Source organism: Cottoperca gobio, chromosome 5, assembly GCF_900634415.1.
Source record: "Cottoperca gobio chromosome 5, fCotGob3.1, whole genome shotgun sequence".
Classification (NCBI taxonomy): Eukaryota; Metazoa; Chordata; class Actinopteri; order Perciformes; family Bovichtidae; genus Cottoperca; species Cottoperca gobio.
The window spans coordinates 22119056-22135112 of record NC_041359.1 but is presented as its reverse complement, the minus strand read 5'-3'; the positions used below and the strand labels follow the sequence as shown (position 1 = coordinate 22135112).

The 16057-nt window shown below is 41.1% G+C and overlaps 1 protein-coding gene across 1 annotated transcript in view; it reads right to left on the bottom strand.

Moving 5' to 3' along the window:
* The window catches only part of asic1b (acid-sensing (proton-gated) ion channel 1b), a 144094-nt gene that overhangs the window by 121688 nt on the left and 6349 nt on the right, over positions 1-16057 (bottom strand). The window contains 1 exon segment of the mRNA XM_029432166.1: positions 13682-13877. Within this exon segment, the coding sequence (XP_029288026.1) occupies positions 13682-13877 (196 nt within the window).

Here is a 16057-nt window from a genome sequence, read left to right as displayed (position 1 = left end):
GCTGTGTAGTTACAGGGGTTAAGAACAGAACATCGGCGTGCTCCGACTGAACTGCTTATCGGATAGTTGAGCTGTATCTGACAATTTGTGTAACCTTATCAATATCGATATACATACACAGAGAAACCAACTGGAGGCATGATTTGCACCGACGTTTGAATGTGCAAAAGATGTGCATCATACTCCCTAAAGGAAGATTTCAATTAAACCATCCCATCACACACCTATGATGTGCATCCATGCATCACATGGAGGCCTGTGTGCAACTGAACACACACACACACAATCACAGATTTCTCCTCATCAAACCAACCCTTACACTCGGTTGAGCAGAATCTTTAGGATGAAGTCATGCACAACTGTGTTAAGTGTTGGCCTTTTATTTCTTTGACACATGACGTGAAGCTGTGCTCCTTGACTAAACTGGGCTTTGAACCAGAAAACTAAGGCCGTCTACATTTTGTGTCTCAAGGAAAAGACCTGTGAGACATGACAAGAGTAGGACTTTTAAATAATATATATAAAAGTGAGTCCTCGCTTTCTCAGCACCAGCCGTCCACTTCTTGTAGCCTTCTGGACAAAGTGATTATTCTAGCTGTGACTCTGCGCAGTGCCTTGAAGTGTCAGTGTAGAAAGGGGCTAATTCAAATCATTGCATTGTGAATCTTTAAAGCGGCGTAATCGAGACAATATCCCATGTTTGCATGGCTTCTGAAATCTAACTGAGCTCAGGGTGTATTATGAGATACATTGTAATTAAAATGCGAGGGAATTTATTTGTCTAATTATTATAATAATCAATAATATTGAGTTTTTTTAGGATGTGCTTCAGCAAAACAGTGTTCTGTACTGTGGTCAGGGGGTGTGCGTGTACACACGGCAACATTACAACTGTTTCTCGAGGTGCTGAAAGCCTGTAGACACCACAGGCTGCCTCTGTCTTTTACTTTGATCAACAACAAAACAAATGGCAGAGAAGTAATGCGGCCTTTCCAAATGGGAGTTTTTGACCTTTCATTACGGTGGCATTATCTGACCAATCACTTAAATACCAAACACTGTGTGTGCACCACTTGAACATGCTGGAAATGTTAAAAAGTCAGATAATGCCTAGTTGATGTGTGAGCTGACCAAAACATTGGCAATCAAACAAATATCTATGAGGGTAAGATGACAAAGAAGAGGACTCTAGAAAATGAGGCCATTAGAGTTGGTTATTCGGCACACAGGTCAGATAAACTGGCAACATCCTCTCTGACTAAGACGACAGAAACAGAACCCCCCCCAAGGTTGCATGAGTGGAGTGAGACACTTGTCGGATCCCATCTCTGTTGTTTAGGTTACGTATCAGGTGATCTGAACTCCACTATAACCTTCCTTCATCCTTTCATAAACAATAATGTCAGTGCTGCTCAGCTGTTGGCTCCTCTGGTAAACAGGAGCATAAACTCAGTGACAGAATAAGGGTGCAGCGGCTGTATTTTAGCCGGGTCCACTTTGCTGCCACCTCCCATCCACTGATTTGTAACCGAGGCCTCGCACATCCATTGTGACTGTCAGTTTGGCATTAGGACAAAATTACTTTCCCATATTAAAAGAGAAATGCTGCCGTGGCGAAAGTTGCAGCATTACGTAAACGCCTATATGGCAAATACAACCTCGAGAATATTTGTGCCTAAAGTGAAGTGCAATGTGTATACAATATATATAATGTTGGGTATTAAACACAAATTCAAAAACACAGATGCATATACACCTACACAAACCCCATCACTAGGGAAACAGCAGGAGAGGCAGTCCTGCTCTAGTTTAGTACATTACAACTTAGAAAACTGGCAACTTTTTGAGAACTGTACAGCCTAAAGAGATAAAAAAAAAACCATGAAGTTTGCTTTTGGGAGGTTTAACCAATAAAGTTGCAGGTCAGCATGTCACTATAAAGCAGAAGGTCTTGAATCTGGATATATAATTTGGAGCATGCACACACACACACGCACACACACACACACACACACACACACACACACACACACACACACACACACACACATACAAACACACACACATACTGAATAGAGACATAAATTAGATGGACGTGCATGAATATGCTGCCTGCACCTTTCTGCATACAGTGAACTCGGCTGGTGTGAACTGTACACTCAGCAATCTGTAAATGATTTCTGATGCTTTTAAATTCCCTCACAAACCCCCACTGCTGGGGTAAAAAAAAGAAATCTGTCGCAAGGGAATAGTGAGATAAAAAGACTGGGAGCTGAGGAGGAAACATTAAAAGATAATGACTGACAGTTGTTTTCAGCAAAGACGAAAGGTTAGGAAAGGAAAATTTAAGACACAGCACCAAGGTTACAGAGGTTAGAATTAATGTTTGTATATATATTTAATCCATTACACCATATTGGTAATTAAACATTAAAAAGTGATATTCAGACAGCACATGGATGAGGATGAAAAAAAGAGCACCGCTTAGGGTCCTGCAGGCAGAGGCTGAATATTGAAACACTCACCGAGTCAGAGTCTTTACCCAGGACAGCCTGGACTCCAATTATAGAAGTCTTTTTTCTATTTGAACACTGGGCTCTGCAGCCACCTTCTGGTCAACACACTGAGAGAGTGTTACTCTAGGACAGGGGTCGGGAACCTATGGCTCTTTCCGATAACGCAATATGGCTCGCAGACAATTTTGAGCTGACATTTAACATGATTAACAAGTAATAAATAATTATATTGTGTCATTTTAAAGTAAAACATTTAGCAACGGATTTGTTTTTAGTTCTCCCCTCTCCTTTCCTCCGCTTTGTCTCTGACTGTAGGTGAAGGTGTTTTCACACGTGTGTGTGTGTGTAGAGGGCGGAGCCCCGCCCGTCGCGAAACCGAGCAGAGGAGAAACTGCACAAAGCAAGCAGTAGACCGGGGGTGTCAAACTCAGTCACAGAGGGCCAACATTAAAAACTGGGACTACGTAGAGGGCCAAACACGGTCCACATGTATTGAACAGGATACACATATTGGATAAAGTGCAAAAAGATATGGAACATATTTAAGTCAACTGCAAACGGATTGCTGAGCAGTTCAATTTAAATATCTGAGCTGCAAAGTCGGCAAATGGTCTCAGTTAGATCGGGAACACAGCGGTGGAGATGTTTGTCAGTGTTTGGAAACACGTAGTGACCAAAGTTTCCTTCTGCATCAGAGTCTCCCACAGGCAGCTCGGCATCACACATGTCCGTGATCACACGGCCCTGAAGCTGCAGGTTTAACAGTGAGATGCTTCGTTATGTCGCACTAACAGTCCAGCTCACATCGTCCCAGAGATCTGTGGTGTGTTTCCCTTTGCTTTCCAAAAACTTTCATTCCATTCACATATTTAGATTCTTCCTCAAATGTATTTCCCGTGGTTGTGCCATGCATTGATTTAATTACCAAAACCGGCGGGCCAGTTATGACAGACATATGATATTTTCTCGCGGGATATAATTGCCTTGAGTTTGACACCCGTGCAGTAAACACTGAAACGTGCACATAAATGAGATAAATAACGTAAGCGTTTAGTTTATTTAATAAAAGAGCACGTGTTCAATGAAACACTGAAAGCGCTATTAGTACTCGGAGAAGGTGTTATTCTTAAAAAATGCACGCATAAAGTTGCATTCAAATCTATTAAATATATGGCTCTCAAGGAAATACATAAAAAAATGTTTGGCTTTTATGGCTCTCCCAGCCAAAAAGGTTCCCGACCCCTGCTCTAGGAGGTCCACACTGTCCAAATCTAACAAATACAAACGTTTAATAAACAAACATTTTAATTTTGAGAAAATGCCATGAAGTCGAGACGCTTCTCTGAAAGATAGTCTCAAGTATCTTTATCTACAAACAAAAATGTTCACAGAATTTAAACAGATTTGAAAACAGAAATTCAAACTAGGGATGTTACGATACCAGACATTTAGAAGGGAAATTCCACAATTCTCGCAACCAATTTGATTAAAGATTAAAAATACATAAATTAATAAAAACAAAACAATTACCGTTTGCATACTGGTTTTTGTTAGGAAGCTCACCTTAACCCAGTACTCATTTTACTGAAAAGAGCTTGAACACATCATAACTCAAACCTCGCTCAAGCGGCTGCTAACAGCAAACAGCTATCGTTGATTAGCTCTCCTCCGGCCGACACGTATTCATTGTTCACAATAAAGCTTCATCAGGGAAGCATTATCAGAGGAGTTTACTGCTTTCCAAACTGATTTTTTTTGTTCCGGGGTAGACAAGAAGCCGTAAGTCTCAAGCTGACGATACCTACGGTACCGGCGGTACCTGCGGTATCGGTACAAAATGTTGCCATTAACTTGGTACCGAATAATTGGTTCTCGTGACATCCCGACTTCAAACCACTTTTGTCCTATTTCGACAGAATATCTGAATCGTGTCTTTTCTTGAAGCTTGAATGATGAATTAGACGCCAATATTCCCATTGGCCCATTTTCACAAGCTTGCAACGCTGAAACTTTATCAAAATCCTGAAAACAGATGCAATAAACAATGGATGAGCTGTTGCCTTCAGGCCTTGGTGGGTGAACAGATGATAACAAGAACACACAGAGGTTGTTTGAGCATTGAGTGACAAGTCTCCATTTTCATCAGTAAGAAATCCAAAGCATCATTTATTCATTTAAAACAGTTGACTGACTGACTGACACAAAATATTCAACAAAAACATATAAAAACAATGCAAGATAAGTACTAATCATAATGTGGACTTGTTCCAAGTCTTATCCATGCCTGCTCCATCGCCTTCCCTTTTTTTAGTGACTTGTAAAGAAATACTTTGTTGTACTCTTGCACCATCGTAAAGGTTCAATGTGTAATTCCGAGCTACCTGCTAACTGAAGTTACGCCTTCCCAGGGCTGCAGGCAGCTACACGCTCAGAGAAACAGCCTCCTGGCAGCTGGGGGGACGAAGGGAGGTGGGGCGGGTGCTTTTCTAAATTTAAAAACAGACACAGAACATGGCTGTAATATTTACAAGCCAGTCAGGTACTTCTTCTCCCTCTGTACTGAGGGCAGACTGGAGCTACAGTGACTCACTATCACCTCTAGAGGAACAAGCGGTATTACAAGACTGGACGGAGCGGTGCTAGCTGTTAGCATGCTAACGTCAGCAGATATCTCTGCAGCACAACACAAAGACGTCTTTGACACAACGTCAACACTGTTTCCTCTTCACATTGATAATGTGAGTTCATTGTTTTAATGTTTAAATGCTGGCCTATTTTACACATTGAACCTTTAAGATATCTTGACTCAACACTCTTCCACGTTCTATAAGTTAAAAAGAGCATCAGTTGATTACATCCTGTTCATCACCTGTAGGCTGAAACATTACTTCACGTTCCTATATTGTGTCTCTTTATCCGAAGAAGTGCTTCCTACCCAACCTCTACACAACTCTACAGCTCTATCCAGGTGCTATGGCAACCTATGTTAGGTGTCATTTCCAGATTACCTCCAAATCAATAAAAGCACAAGAATAAAAACAGATGCAGCGAAGCCCCGGGCTTCATAAGTTACTACCTACATGCTGAAACACTTCAATGCATTAGGAATGAAAATCCGATTTTAAAAATGAAATCTGTAACAAGAACACAAACAAACATTCATTCATGTTTCTTACTTTGAATACTCATTGATTTAAAGAAACAGTCAAAGGGAAGTTGACAGGGTATTTTAAGGTAGTAGATGTACCTAAGAGACAAAGAAAGAAACAATCAAGACGATGGTTGGATGAAGAGGAAAACACACCATCCCATTGGGACTTAGTGGTGTTTTCTCGCTCCATCTATCCCTAGCTGCTGGAACACAAGATGACAGCATCACCCTATCGGACTGTCCTCTGTGAAATAAAGAAACATCTTGTTTGACCCGCCTGTCGCTCACTATCCCAAGTGTCATATTTAATAATACAGTTAAGGCAAAAAGCCACATCATGCAATCTCTGGAAAGAGCACATACTCTTACTAGCTGTCATCAATCAGCCGCTGTAATTATCAGAATCAACTTTAAATGCCAAAACCATTAATCACGTTTCCCCCGTAATGTATCTTTGATGAATTCAAAGGTGTTAATGAACTAGAGGTAAGAATACAAATTGGCAGAATGTAATCTACCAAATGCTATAAGAATGACTAAATCACAGAAATGATCAGAAAGGCACTAAAAGAAAAAAAGAGTCCGCCCTGGTAATGCGACTCTGGACGGTACTTAGCTGACTAATGCCACCTGCCAGTACCATGTGAATGATCACCAGGACTGTCTGCGGATTCTGAAGCATCATGCGTTGTTTGTGCAGTGGAAGTGGCGATGAGAGCTTTACACTCACTGTGTGCATGCAGGAAGGACCTTAGCACAGAGAGCTCACAACACCCTGCTTCTCATTCAGCTCGTGCGCCGATGGTCTCTCTGGTTTCTCTCAGTGTCTATCAATCCCCACCTCTTCTCTCCTTCCTCCTGCACTAACCCAGAGCCAAACAGAGACTCCCCCGCTGGCACACACCAACGTTCTTATTTCAGGACCGTTTCCTCCTCCCTCCCTCTCTCTCTCCTCTCTCTACGCAGAGAGCACGAGAGCGAGGAGAGAGAGAGAGAAGAAGAGAGAAGAGTAGAAGAGAGAGATCTATCGAGAGACTCTCTAGCCCTACCTATCGATATCCCTCTCTCTCTCTCTCTCTCTCTCTCTTCTCCCATCTCTCTCTCCCCCTCTCTCTCTCTCTCTCTCTCTCTCTCCAAAGCCCTGCGCAGCCATCCGTTGCCTCTGATTTCTTCCAAAGTGTTTATAATTGATTATTGAAGGAATAAGTTATCTCCCTCTCTTTCTTCCTTACTCTCACTCCATTGTGTTTTCTCCCACACCCGATACATTATTAAAAAACATTTTTGTAAGGGTGGGAGCAGTGACAGGGTCACATGGAATAAATGGATTCTCAGATCTCTCCTGAATCTTCATCTATGTTTCCCTCCTCCTTTCACCTTGTTTCCACCCTGCACCTCACACATCAAGAAACTACCATGTCCAATCCACCTGCAATTAAAAATGAAACCAAGAGGTGAGATAAAAGGTGCCGTGTGTATGTGTGTAGAGCGGGAAAGGACATGCATGGCTGGTGAAAAAGCCGACATAAACTTGGCCAATTAGGTAGGAGGCAAGTTAAAATGCCCAGTGGGGACAGAGCAATCCTAAAGGACATCAATAATGTAAAGAAAAAACAATATATGTCACAAACATCTTTCCGTTTTAAAACATATAGGCTTTTGACGTGTGTTTTGTATGCTTTCATAAAAATAAACCTAATTCAACAAATTGGCTATATATTTGGCCATGTTTATAACTACATACACAGACATGCATATGTGACAAACACAAGTACACATTGGTGTGAGGCTGATCTTGTCTATGGGTATAAATGTGAAGTGTAAAAATGTAATTACCAGCAACAATTGTCTGATTGCAACCTGAGTCACCTTAACAACATGTGCTTCGATTGAGAGTGTGTGAAAACTAATACGTCATCGGAAGAGGAGTAGAAGTACTGAGGCGAGAATGAAAGTTTGACCAAATCTACTGCGAAATAAACAGACAATTCTGGCAACACCGTGTCCTGGCAGACTTTTAGATATGTAATAGAGTTCCTGGAAGAGACTGAAAACAGCACTTATATTGGTTTGGCTTATTTGTAGCTAATAGTTGAATTAGTATTCTATTGTTTCTGTATGATGCACTTTTGTTTGGCTTATTTGAAGCTGTTGTTCTGCACTTAAAGATTTCACCTATTTGAAGTTAATGTACTTGTAAGATTCTTGCTGTTCGGAGTTGTATCCTAATGATTGTTTGCACTTATTGTACGTCAGCTAAATGAACTGTAATGTAATGTAATGTGGAAAAAGGTTGGGAAACATTACAAGATGTGTCAGGGTGTCAAATGTTTGATTCTGCATGGTAGTTGGTTGAAAAATATTTTAAATAGACACATTACAAAATCCCTATTACCTCACAATGGGATTTCTAACTTGACTCGCCGGATGATGAGAGTACACTCAAAGAGAAGGCATTATTTTCATCAGGGATGCATCCATTACTCAGCAACAACTTAATTGATCCATGTCTTTGCGTTCTACAGTAATAGCAAATTGATTGAATTATCCTCAAGAGGGACAGTGGTGGGAATTGTCCAGCCAAAAGGAACGGGAGAATCATCGGCTTTGAGCTGATGAATGAGACCGGAATATCAATGAATAAAAAAAGGATGGAACAAAAGTGAGCTGTGTCAAAAAACAGTTGATAAGGAATGAAGGAGATTAAAGCACGTTTGAACGTCTGATATTACAAATGGCAGGTACCTCAAAAGACTCTCAGTCTCAACAGTCATCGCATTTATTAGCTAATGTAATTAAATTAGATTACATCAGGAATCAAGCGAAGAAATCAGATGCCTCGAGGTGACTCCAGCGCAGAGCCTACACACAGCTACCAGTATCCTTCCACCGCGGCTCAGCAATGAAACACAGTCCCTGCTAATGCAAAGGAAGACATCCCAGATTGATAAGAAAGGGAACACTTCATAGGGATTGAGATAATGAATTAATAAAGAGAGAACTATATTTAAGAAAGACTCCCAAACCTATCCTTTACACTAATTCAAAGAGGATTTGTAAAATGTGATCTATGGGCAGGTGTCTCTGAGAAGCTTTCTCTATTGATCACATCTCATTAGCGACACTTCTCTGTATAACCAAAGGTGGACTCTAAGGGTCAATGCGCCGCTGAAATGGAGCCAATAGCTCAATAGAATCATGATCATGGTAATTACGTAAGAGTCTGGGTTACACAAAGGTTGGGGGGGTGGAGCGGGGGCTTGTCAAAGACTTGACAGGGAGACTAAATGGACTAATGGGAACTATGAAAGATAAATCTAAATGTTGTCTAATATGGCAATAATTTAAACTTATACTTTAACAGATATACATCACCTCACACATATGTCAATAAAGCTAACTGCTTAAGCCCACTTTACCTGAAAGGGTGAAGGACGGACTCATCACATTTTGGAGCAGACCCGAATCACAGGGCGGACACACGCATTATTTTTCACTTATGGAAATGGCCTTGGCAAAGGTCAGCACTCTCCCAGTGCCCTTCTAGTTTTTAAATGTGTTGTAACTCAAAGTCCGTTGTATCAATTACTTTTTTCCCTCAATTTAATTAAGTTTAAAAAGGTAATAATATGTCAACTAAAGTGTCAACTTAATTACTAAAGTGTTGCACTCTGACACTTGACACAATGTATCATCAGAGGATGTCATGGTCCACAAATCTCCCAAGGTTGCTACTTTTCTCACTTGGCTTGCAACTCTTCATCCATGTGAATATGGCATTACAAATTACAAATCAAATGATTACAAATCATGCTGCTGATAAGAGAATATCAGAAAGACTGTCAGAGTAGTAGTGGAGTACACGGCCATCGACAGAGACGTGGAGGAAAAACTGGCGTAATTGTGATTATTCTCCAAATTCGTTAAAGACACTCAGATCTTGTCTAAACTTGTCGCCACTATGACCTTAAATATTTGTATTTCCTTCTATGCGTTTGGATAGAAGCTGACATTTTGCTTATTACTAAAAAAATATAAGAGTGGAAAGGAGAGACCTGTTGAGCTGCCACACTTCATCGTGTTTGGGCAAACAATTGGGCAGCTGGAAAAGGGAGATATAATACAGCTCTGCATTCTCTGAGAGGTTAAACGAGCACAAACCTGTTTGTCTACTGATTGCACTGCTGTTGCTGCCGCAGCTATGTGTCTTTGTGCTGACCATTATGTTCAGTTTCTTCCCAAGGACTGTGTTGTTACCTGGGCCTCTATCTGTCCCTCTTGCTCTTGTTCTTATTTCCTCTCTCTTGTGCCGTCTCTCTCTCTCTCTGCCAACCCCCTTAGCTCCAGTTTTGAGTTGTGCAAAGTTCAAAGTCTGTCACAGTTTTCCCCAGTGATTGAAGTCAGACGTGGGAGTGTTGAAGTGTTCAAAATGGAATAACTTAAATGTTGTGACATCAATCACCTATCAAAATATAATCTGCAGAGAGTTCCTTAGGGATGCACGAAGATAGACTGTGTACCCAATAATCTTCTTCTTAAACTGAGTCTGTACATTTAGGATTTCCCCATGTGTCGACGTATGTGTCTCTTTAATTAAAATAAAGGTCATAAAAAAAATTCTAATTCTGGTCTTTGTATTTCACTCACTTCTTAGTGTTTTTTTATTATCTCCTGCAGCGACGGTTCAGAAGCTGAAAGCCACCTTTTAATATTAATTGAGGGTAATTTTTCTTTCCTGCTGTTCTTTAATATCAGCTGAGCTAAAAGACGTAAGCACAACGCTCTGCATTCCCAATTAGCAAAAGTCTTTCCAAGGAGAAAGAGGAGACAGGGACACAATGGATGGAACTGAGTGGGTCAAAGATAGAGAGAGTTACTAATCTGAAACACTTCCAGCATTAATGACTGAAAATTGGTAAGATGGCACTGCGTCCCAATGCGCATTGGGACCAGTGATTATTAATTGATGATAACAATTGGCCTCTGACAAGGACATACTGTGCTTCTGATTGGATAATAGTCGACGTGACACCGGAACGTGAACCTGAAAACAATGTGAAATCAATTCCATCCAACCACGTCCACCATCAGAAGATTAGACAGTATTAGAGGATTCTCCCCCCCCCCCCCCCCCCCCCCCCCCCATCTGAGATCTGCATTAAGTAGTACCATCGCTGCGGTCTGACGGCTTTTATTTTCCATCTTCATCAGAGCACTGATAAAATGATGCACGTGGACTCCCTGGTGCCGTATGTAGCCGAGACATTTGTTTCTGTCTATCTTCCACAGCCAGGGAGCAGCCAGCAAGGCACACTGCCGATGCTGGGGGTAAACAAGCAGAAGCTGCCGACAGTGTTAATCACAGTTTTACTGCTTCCATGCTCTGGGGTTTGGAGGAAGAGACTGGTGGGAGCGTTCATCGTACATTTTTTTTCTTTTTCTATCGCACTGAGGATTCTTTCCACTCCATTAGTGCTCTCTGCTGAGCTGTGCTATCCAGGTCCACTACTGTACTATTACTGTAGAGCCCTGCGAAGAACCATCTGCCATAAGCACAACTAACTACAGTAAATGTGGTCACATCAGCACATTAGAGGAGCCACACCATGTGGGCCGGGTTGCAGCTCACTGCTGTACTACACAGATTTTTTTTTTTACGGGATACGGGGAGGAAAGAAAATGCTCAGAGCATGAGATATTCTACCTCAAAGGACCACTGAAGGACACAGGGCGTAAGAGTGAGACAGAGGGCCACATTTAATAATAATCTTGCCATTTTTCAGACCGACATGCTCTGCCTACAGACATGCATGTTATTTATCAAACTGGTGCAATGGTCTGGAGAAGCCGTTTGCTTGTCATCTGAAGTGCACCTGTAATGTCGCTCTCGTTCTTTATGGCAGTGCATTTATCGGAGGTTTGTGAGGGTCAGTTTTGTGTGGAAACGTCTCAGCCTCTAAACAGCCGGTCCAGTTTATGTGTCACAGGAGGCTGTGCTAGAGATCATTTTATTTGTAAGTGACAGGAACTACAGGTTGAGCACATCACTAAATGTAGTGCAGAGGAGCTGGATTGATTTACAGCAAAAAGTGCAATTTTCTCAGAAACAACAATGGAGTGTCTACTTAAAAAGGCTCCATAGGAGGAGATATTCAGTGATCTATGGCGAATGGACCCTTTATGAGACATTTACAAATGTGTATTAGGTTGCAATTACCACAGGATTCTCAAGAGACATCAACCTTATCAACACGGTGCCATCATCACTCGCCACCTGCTCTGGCTTGAGCATCTGCTGGATAGTTTCTGGATTAGCTCCGTCTCCCACAGCAGGATGCCACTGGTTGCAATGTGGGACATTTTATTGTGAGTCCCTTTTTTTTTCTGAGCCTTGTTATGTAGAAAAGAAAGAAAGGGATATTACTTTTTGATAGGATATTTTAATATTCAGTTTAGGAAGGATTATTATTTAATAAGCATAAAGTCAACTCAAACTCATTTCTTCTGAGTTGCCTTCTGTCCTTCTAAATGTTTTGGTGTTATTTTTCTGTATTTATTAATAATTCCTTCAATGAATTTAGAATTTTAATTCTTAAAGTGGTTACGGGCTTTACATTGCAGAAATGTTACTGCAACAACAAGTTGCCCCTGCTCGTAATGTCGTTACTCACTCAAGACAATAAAATAGGGACATTAAAATGATAAACCAAAAAATTATTCATCTGAATCCAAAGTTACATGTAATTTGAAAAGGCTCACTTAGCAGCTCTGTGTCATTGTATTGTATCACAGCCCAGACATTTACTGTATGGCTGAGAGTCATCGCATTTAACCATGTTTCCCGCAGCAGTAATCAGCTGTTTTAAGCTCACTAGCTCAGGTAAACACACTGTATGCTATGCACAGCACAGCACCGCAGACAGACACATTTGGATGGGGAAGAAGGTCAAAGTCAAATTAAAGGAGCTCTATACGGAAACCAAAGCATATCTACGATGCAGAGTCTCGGCCGGGATTTCCTCCACTCGGTTCTCAACATGGAGATGGCTGAGCCGGCGGCTAACAGCGCTAACAGCACAAACTTACTCCACTATATCTTTACAGCCCAAATAGTTGCTTACTGCTAAATGAATGTTCTGAATGGCGCACTGTATATAGAGTCTTTAAAGAGAAATAACTGCAGCAACAAGTCAATGTTTGTCGTTTTCTTTGTGTCAGCAAAATACACATTAAATGACCAATCAATTGTGTGCGTGAGTTACCTACAGAATAAGTCAATAGTGCCGTCAGTGTTTCTATGAATATAAACAGGTGTTTTGGTTGTTATTACACAGACATGGCAAACATGTGCTACATAGCTACACTATCAGGTAAACTCCAGGAGCTTCGGACATTGCAGTGTTTCTATTGCTGCTGCTGCTGCTGTATCTGATGAATCCATACGCTGCACAACAAATATTAGGGTCACACAGGTTCCAGGCAATAACTGGATGTCTGTAACCATCAGGCAGATGAGAAAAACATACACTCCCGGAGTGGCCCATTTTTAACGTCTTACTCATAAAGCAAGTGTTGTGGCGCTGACCCGGGGTTCAGCAACGAGTTTCACCCTTTTATAAAGACCATTGCTCAACCTTTCAGAGACTGAACTAGCGCACATAGGCCAGCGTGCGGGGCTCTGCATGTACACGGTGTGTATCAACACACTAAGATGTGCAGTCGGTGGCCCCTGGCCAGTGTACACAGTGGTTCTCAGTCCCATCCTGAAGGATCTGATGAAGCCTCCACAGATAACAATCAGTGTATACAACTCACAACCTTGTATATCCTGCCATGTCATTTCCCAAAAGCAAAACTTCAGCGATGATTGCTCAACTGAGATCCTATTGTATAGAAGTTATAACACACTTTATCAACGCTGAGTTTGTATCACAAACATGCTTAGTGACCGCTGTATACGCAGGCCTCAGCCGGCCCCACAGAGGACATAGAAGTATTGACACGGCTGACTCACCACTTTGAAGTCTTCAGCACTGCAATCCATGCCCCGGTAGTAGCAGGAGAGCAGCATGTCCTTGATGTCGTGGCCCGTTCGGTCGTAGAATTCACGCATGTTGAAGGGGCGGGGCTTATAGTTGTCAAAGTCGGCCCTCTCCTTCAGGACCTGCATGACACTTTCCTCCACCATGTGTGGGTCCCGGATCTCATACCTGGACAAGAAGGTTCTGAGCTTAGTTCATGTGGACATAAGGAAGCACCTGCATGAATACACATAGATGCACTAATACACAACGTGATTACGTGACAATGTTTTTGTTTTACTGTTTTCTAGAAAGAAATGAAATCTCAAAATCGTTTTTTAGAAATTTGAATCATAAAGTATTTTATAAATGACTTTGAAATTTTCTTTAAAAAAAAAATGACTTTAGCATACCCATGAATGAATATAAAAAATTAAAAAGTTGACTTCAAGGAACTCCCATAGACAGTAGAGCAAAACACAACTTTGGCTCGACCTCAGTTCCATTTTAAAAAGCACATTTAAAGAGTTTGGCAGGCAGACAAGCATTTTTCTTGCAGGACAATTTGTATTGAAATGTAAAATATAATGTAAATAGAGAAGCAGCAAAAGATAATAGTCACCCTCTAACAAAAGGTACACATGAGCCTGAAACTGGCCGCCTAGCTGAGGCATGTGGCGCTGAGTGGGAGAAAATAGCTCATTATATAAAGTATGGGAGTATTTCCTTTCACAAAATCTTGTTAATCATTCTGCCAAATAATTAGGATCAACTGTGGTGGCAAAGCGTTTCCACATAGTAAGCATAAGTGTTCATAATGCTGCAATTCAGATCCTGCACAGTCTGGAAAAGAGAACAGAGACTATTCAGCTTTTAAATCAAAACACTTCACATAGCATCTTCTACTATTGTTTCCTAAAGGGCCAAATGTAATCAGGTGCGCCATGTACTAGAGAAGCATACACGCCGACTCTTCTTCTGTCTCTTTTTCCTCCGCAAAAACCCATAAAACACATGACAAATTATGATTGACTTGCATGTATCAACACACACATCAAAGTGAAACTCAACTATAATAGCCATACTGACAGAAAGAACACAGCGGGGAAGTCATTTATGACATGCCTCTGTTTGACAACCACCATCAACCTCCAGCACCTGCTCACAGTTATTCAGAGATTTAAATTAACCTCAATTAACTAGTTTGGCCCCGCTCGGAGAAAAGACGGCCCTTTTGATGACCCCTGCTGAGCGATGGGCCATCGCTGGTACAAGCATACCAAATTATGAAGTGCTAAGATTAAGCACTACTGACAGACACTTATGAGAATAATTAGTTAGGACACACAGTCTATCGGAGCGAATGCTGCAAAGTATTGAGGTTTTGATATGAGCTGCAGGGTTCATGTACTGTGCTGCTGTAATAATTTTAGACAACTCAATTTATGTTTGCAAACATGAATAAGCCAAAGCTAGAGAAAGCAGAGTTAGAGTTGTAAACCATGAGAGACAGAGAGAGAGACAAAGGCATACCCTTCTCCCCTGACAGTAAATCTGGGAATGACTTTGTGGACGCTGACAGCGGAGTTATTTCTCATGGATATGGGCACTATTTCAAACCATAATTGGTGGTAAATCTTAATGGAATTTTTTTTTAATTCCACAAGGTCAAGCTTTGTCGGTACTCATGAACAAGATTGTGTCCCTTGATGATGAGAATAATAAGTTGATCCATGAATAAAAAATGAAATATTACAGTATTTCTTTTGTGCGCCTTAATATTCAACTGGCGATGTCTTTTTTCAGACTTGTGTCTCAACCAAATTACAAGAAATGTAATATGTGCCACTGCAGCTACACTGTTGTTTACCTACTACACACAGAATGAAATAGAAATATTCACCATGTGAAAAAGCGTGTGCTGTAATTTGAAAGGACTGTTTCTCTCTGCGGCGATCATAACACTGAAGAGAGCTTCACGTTGAATGGACTTCACTGTGTTGTGATGGAGAAGATAGGCACTATTGTTTTGACCAAAAAAAAAGATATGTATGTTGTACTTACTGCACTTAAATATTTCACCTATGTGAAGCTGATGTACTTGCAAGATTCTTGCTGTATGGAGGTGTATCCTCATGATTGTTTGCACTTATTGTAAGTCGCTTTGGACGTCAGATAAATGAACTGTAATGTGACCAGGAGTTGAATTTAATGCCACACAATATTGTCGTCAAATTCAACACAAAGATCAGGTGAAACATGGCACCTGAAACCAATTAAATGTATATGACAGATATTTCCTAATTACAATGATTTATCTAATAACTCCTCCAATAAAACATATTCAACGACAGTCACTGTCACACCGA